Source organism: Euleptes europaea, chromosome 9, assembly GCF_029931775.1.
Source record: "Euleptes europaea isolate rEulEur1 chromosome 9, rEulEur1.hap1, whole genome shotgun sequence".
Taxonomy (NCBI): Eukaryota; Metazoa; Chordata; class Lepidosauria; order Squamata; family Sphaerodactylidae; genus Euleptes; species Euleptes europaea.
In genome coordinates, this window is record NC_079320.1 from 32,096,369 (window position 1) to 32,102,368 (window position 6,000).

Below are 6,000 nucleotides of genomic sequence, written 5' to 3' on the forward strand. Positions count from 1 at the left end.
AAATTGTAGCATACTTTGGTAAATGCTGGTGACTAATATATTGACATGTAAAAGCAGGCAGTAGTACACCATAAAGAGACAGAATAATTCCAAATCATCCATTTTCTTTTGCTCTCGTTCTCTGTAGGAAAAATTTCCTCTCTTTATCTCAAGATTTTATTGCTGTTGGAAACTAGTGGTAAAAAAATTATTATCTCCATCCACAAATAGATAAAAATAAATGTATTTCTGACACAGACATCCATATAATCAAAATCTTTATCTCCTCTAAATGTGAGATGGGATGGAATAGGAAACAGTTAAAACAGATAAAAAAGCATTGTGAAAAGAAGCAAGGCCATCAAGGATTGGAATGAGCTCGAATGGAAGTGTGTACGTAGAAAGTATTATACCGATCTTATACTACTCAGAATTAAAAACTGATTCCTTTCGGTCTTTCCTGTGCCTTTTCTTTTTGTCCTCCCATGTCTTATTTATAATAGCTTATTTAGCTTATTTATAGTTTATTTCGCTATAAAGAATAGAACTGTTTTTAAATCCCTCTGTCAATATCAGTTTAACCAAACACAGGAACAGATAAAAATTAGCTTTCTGAGACTTAAAAGAGCTATGCTTTTCTGGATTTAACAGGCAGGCCATGTGAACTTTCTCTGTGATGCTACTGAGACTGATTTTCCAGGCTCTCATAGCACTACAGCTTGCATCTGAAAAAAAACAAACACCACTTTCACAGCTTATTATGGGTGGATTCTATCAGCACTAGAAGATTGTATATTGTGACCATAAAAGATCTTCCTCCTAAGCTATTACTTTTTTTAAGAGTGTGGTTGTGCACAGCAAATGAATCCCAAATCTACATTTGGGACTACAGTGTACAAGCAACATAAGCAGTGACACACAGCAGTTTTTGTACTCCCACATACACACACAGAGATAGATAGATAGATAAGTAGATATAGCTATAGACATAAATGTCAGTTACAAGCTTCTGTCTCTTGTTTAAGCTCCAGCATGATCAAGAAAAGAGGGAATCAATGTTTCTGTGAGTGTAAAGCACACACTGAAGCACTGGCCATCTCTCTAGTTGGGGTACCCAACCCTAGTTGTAGATGGAGAGAAAACAGCATTATTTAAAGAGATCATATGCAAAGGGTTTAGATTTTGAGCCCTCTGGGGATAACATGACCCTTTGGTTAGGGTACATGAACATTTAGCAACTCTTCTGTCTATCACCATGTTTGGTGAAAGTGATATATAGGCACTTAAAATAGCACTATTACAGATAGGTGAATTTCACAAAGTAAAATCCTTTTTAAAGTACATTCTCTCTCTTCTTTATCAATGTGACTATATTTCCTTTGATCTTTCAGAACATAAAATTTGGAGAAAACATCTTTTTTTAAAAGGCTGCTGAACAAAATTATTTCACCACTTCCCAAGACGTCAACAGACACAGGAACTGGAGCTTCACGGCAACTATTCTAGAGGTCTGCGAAAAACACCCCTGACTCATCTGTGACTATTAAATAAATGCCTTCAATGACAACTCAGTATATTCAGCAGGATATTAAAACATGCTAGACTGAGAAACTGTCTCACATTTACAAAAAAAAAATACCAACACTGAATGAGAGGAAGGAAAATCTTCTTGCACACATTTTAAAGGTGCTTTTAATGATGATTTTATCATATTTATTTAGACAAGTATGTGTAAAACAGGATGAATAAAATCAGAGGAAGAAAAATGTTCCTATTAGGTTGTATAAATCGTTGATTCACTGTAAGCTCTTGGTTAATAACAGAAAGTTCCTGAAATTCTCTCAATTCTATGACATAGCTTTTCGGAAATTAAAAAATAGGCAGGAAAGTGATTAGCTTAATTGCAGGGAGTGTGTACTGTGAGATTACGAAGGACAGGCACCAGGGGGTGCTACAGAGTTACTCAGCCTACATTCCTAGATTCAGAACAGTTTTACAATTCTGTCTTGTGCCTCCTACTTGGGATATCGTGATCAAGGAAAAAGAGCAAGGAACTCCTACAAACTTAGTTCACCATCTAAAATATTAACAGTGCAATCTTAAGCAGATCCAAAGCATTGGAGTCAATGGCCTTAGAAGCCTGTTACACTGCCTAGCGTTGTCCTGTAAGAAAAGAAGGAAGTATGCAATTATCAAAGGCTAATTTCTGAAGCCTCTTATGTAGAAACTACTTCCTCCGGCTTGAAATCCAAGATGAGTGGAATCTGGCTGTGGTTTTCCTCAGCAGTGAGGGCACATTGTCAGTTATTACTTTAACGATACTGTTCATACAGCCAATTTGGCTCTGAACTATGTCACACTAAAACTAAAATAGTATATATAGATATAGATATATATGCATAAACAATCAAGAATTAATCATTTTTAATCATCAACGGGGGGGGGGGGACTTAGCAACGGCCAATGCAATATTAAAATCTACCCCTGCTAAAAGAAACCTCAAATTATCCAATTCACACCTAGGGTGATTGTCAGTTATTGAGGGTCTGTCAGTTATGTTATACAGGTTCTATGGATGAGTGAATTGACTCAAATTAAGCTTGACATCTGTGCTTACTAGACGGCCATCTTTGACCTCACTTTTTTTTCCCAAGTCCATATTACCTGTCATGAAATAGAAACACATTTTTCACGCCAGACAGAGAGATCTACTAATCTCTCATTCCAACTTTCAGGAAAGATAAGGATTATTTTTGACCTTGTTAACCGTTATTCTGCCTCCTGTTCTGTCTGAACAGTTCTCAGATACATCTTTTACTCTCCCAAATCCTGATAGCTACATTCCATGAGGTTATGTCCAGACCAGTGTTGTTGTTTTTAAATATGCCCTGTCAAGTACATGAAATCGCACATAGAGACCAGTCTGCACCATATTGTCCCATCTATCCGGTTCAGTACTCTTTTTGTTGCTTACACCTCATTCAAGAGGTACATAACTGTGCTCTGGCTGGTCCAACAGTATTTCTAGATACACCCATTTGTGAACGATCCATATTCTGAACCAGTCAGACAGGGACATAAAGGTACTATGATTTCTCTGCAGAACTTTCCTAGTACAGACCAGACTAGGAGGGGGAATGGGGGTGTCACTGACCATGGTGCTTAATCAGCCACCATATTTACAACTATCTAGACACACAAGCAACTCTTTTAAAAGGTTTGTTCCATTAATTTCTGTCTTGGTGCTCTGCTGGCCAGTCACTTTGGAAAAGCCATCTGGAAACACCCCAGGTCTTGCATTGAGCTTATTTCTGGCAGTTGTCTCGCATCTTCTGCTGCATTATTGGAATCTCAATATTGCTACCATTCACATACACACTTTGCTAATCTCACCTTTCATCTGTTAGCAGAAGCTAAACCCAACTAGTTCAGGACTAGTCTCAAGATTTACACACAAACTCCCCCTCCAGCAAACTGCAGAAAATGTAATGGAGGGAGAGCATATATAATATACTGAATTATGCAACTCCACTGTTAGTGAAGAAATATCTGAACATGGAGCCAGCAATTCTGTAAGGAAGCAGTGTGTGCCTTATAGGCAATGCAAAAACATTAGTTTTAGGACAGCAAGGAACCAGAGATAGTTGGAACAAGCGGGTTGATGCAGACACACCCAATCAAAACTGATATTCTTGCCAATGGCCAAGTTCCCACTGGCAACAGTGGATCAGGATTGTTTAACAATTAAAAAACCCCAATAGGAGGAGGAGTAGCCCCTCTTAGGGGAGGGGCTGTGGCTCAGAGCATCTGCTTGGCGTGCAGAAGGTCCCAGGTTCAATCCCCGGCATCTCCAGTTAAAGGGACTAGGCAGGTAGGTGATGTGAAAGACCCCGGCCTGAGACCCTAGAGAGCCGCTGCCGGTCAGAGTAGACAATACTGACTCAAATGGACCAAGGGTCTGATTCAGTATAAGGCAGCATCATGTGTTCGATACGCACGAGCAGGCAATTATGAAACTTTCTCACGAATGCTTGAAAATTTCTTCCCCCCCCCACACACACACTTTCCCTAAACAGTTAGATTTCTTTTAAAAAAATATTTAATTTTTCAGGGTACAGAAAGGGGGAAAAAGGGAAAAGAAAATATATAATTCCCTCTTCCCCCTCCTCTGGCGCACACGCAACTCTCATCCCTTTCTTGGTTTAAACGCTAATTTCTTTGTCGAAGGCTTTCACAGTCAGAGTTCATTGGTTCTTGTAGGTTATCCGGGCTGTGTGACCATGGTCTTGGTATTTTCTTTCCTGACGTTTTGCCAGCAGCTGTCCTTCAGTGTTACTCCTCTGAACATGCCTGTCACAGCTGCTGGCGAAATGTCAGGAAAGAAAATACCAAAACCCCGGTCACACAGCCCGGATAACCTACAAGAACCTTTCTTTCCTTAAATATAGCATTCATCCGTTATTTCGCTAGTGTTACCACTTTTGTTGCCATTTTTGGTCCTTTTAACTTCTATTTCCTACAGTGCATTCCCTAGGAGAGTTACTCCAGCCTGTGCGTGTGTGTGTTTAAGTGCCGTCAAGTCACTTCCAACTCACGGCGACCCTATGAATGAAAGTCCTCCAAAATGTCCTATCTTTGACAGCCTTATTGGCAGGAAAGAAAATACCAAGACCACGGTCACACAGCCCGGATAACCCACAAGAACCAATTTGACAGCCTTGCTCAGATCTTGCAAGTTGAGGGCTGTGGCTTCCTTCATTGAGTCCATCCATCTCTTGTCGGGTCTTCCTCTTTTCCTGCTGCCCTCAACTTTTCCTAGCCTGACTGTCTTTTCCAGTGGCTCTTGTCGTCTCATGACGTGACCAAAATACAATAGCCTCAGTTTAGTCATTTTAGCTTCTAGGGTCCGTTCAAGCAAAATGGAACCTCCTTATTCAGAAGTATTATACTTTAGATAACAAATTGCTGAGGGGGACCACAAGAAAGTCGGCTTCCTTCATTGAGTCCCTCCATCTCTTGTTGGGTCTTCCTCTTTTCCTGCTGCCCTCCACTTTTCCTAGCACGACTGTCTTTTCCAGTGGCTCTTGCCTTCTCATGACGTGACCAAAATACGACCGCCTCAGTTTAGTCATTTTAGTTTATGGGGTCCGTTCAGGCTCACTCGCTCTGAGACCACTCCCAGACCGCCTCGGCCTTCCCCTTGGGCTCCTTTCCTCGACGGAGCCCCGCCGGACGGGCCCTCCCCCGCGGACGGCACCCACAGCTCCCGCCAGAGCCGCCCCCCTCCCGGGGCGAGAGGCTCCCCAGGTCGGCTGGCTCGCCCGAGAGGGGAAGGAAGGGCGGAAGAAGGGCGGAAGGAAGGGCCACCTGCCGGGGCGCCTCTGCACAGGGCCCCTTCCCGCCCGAATGGCGGCGCCACCCATTTCCCGCCCAGCTCGCCCGCCCGCCATACTCACATGCTGCCCAGCATGGGCGAGGGCGGGTAGCAGCCGTAGGTTTCCCGCTGGGTTTTCACCGCCTCCTGCTGCTGCTCCTCCTGAGGGGGCTCCAGCCCGCCATTGACCCCCCTCCAGCCCCGCCGCCGCCGCCGCTGCTCTTCGTCCTCTTCGGCGGCCGCCTCGTCCTCGTCCTGCTGAGGGAAGGTCACTCTCGCCGGCTCCTGGCTCTTCTTGCCCTTGCCGGACATGCTGAGGCGCCTCCGAGCCTTCTGGCCGCGGCGGGGCGAAGCGGGAGGGGGCCGAAAGCCTCCTCAACGGTCACGGGGAGAGAGAGAGGGAGAGAGAGGGAGAGCGAGCGCGGTTGTCTCCAGGCAGTTGCTGCTGCTGCTGCTGCTGCGGCTACGCGGAGCCCGGCCGAACCAGCAGGAGCCCGAGGAGAGCGGCGCTGCTGCTCTGCCGCCTTCGCCCCTCGCTCCTGTTCATCGTCTCGTGCTAGGACGGCCTCATCGCTCAGCCGGCAGGAAACAGCAGACCGTTGGTAAGCGGAGGGGGGAGGAGGAGGAGGGGCTGCCCCTCTTTGCAG

At 44.5% G+C, this 6,000-nt stretch overlaps 1 protein-coding gene across 1 annotated transcript in view; it reads right to left on the reverse strand.

The window, feature by feature from the left end:
* TRPC3 (transient receptor potential cation channel subfamily C member 3) overlaps positions 1 to 5,665 on the reverse strand; it is a 69,162-nt gene extending 63,497 nt beyond the window's left edge. Inside the window, exon 1 of the mRNA XM_056855199.1 lies at positions 5,436 to 5,665. Within this exon, the coding sequence (XP_056711177.1) occupies positions 5,436 to 5,665 (230 nt within the window). The remainder of the gene's footprint in view (positions 1 to 5,435) is intronic.
* Positions 5,666 to 6,000: the final 335 nt, after the last annotated feature.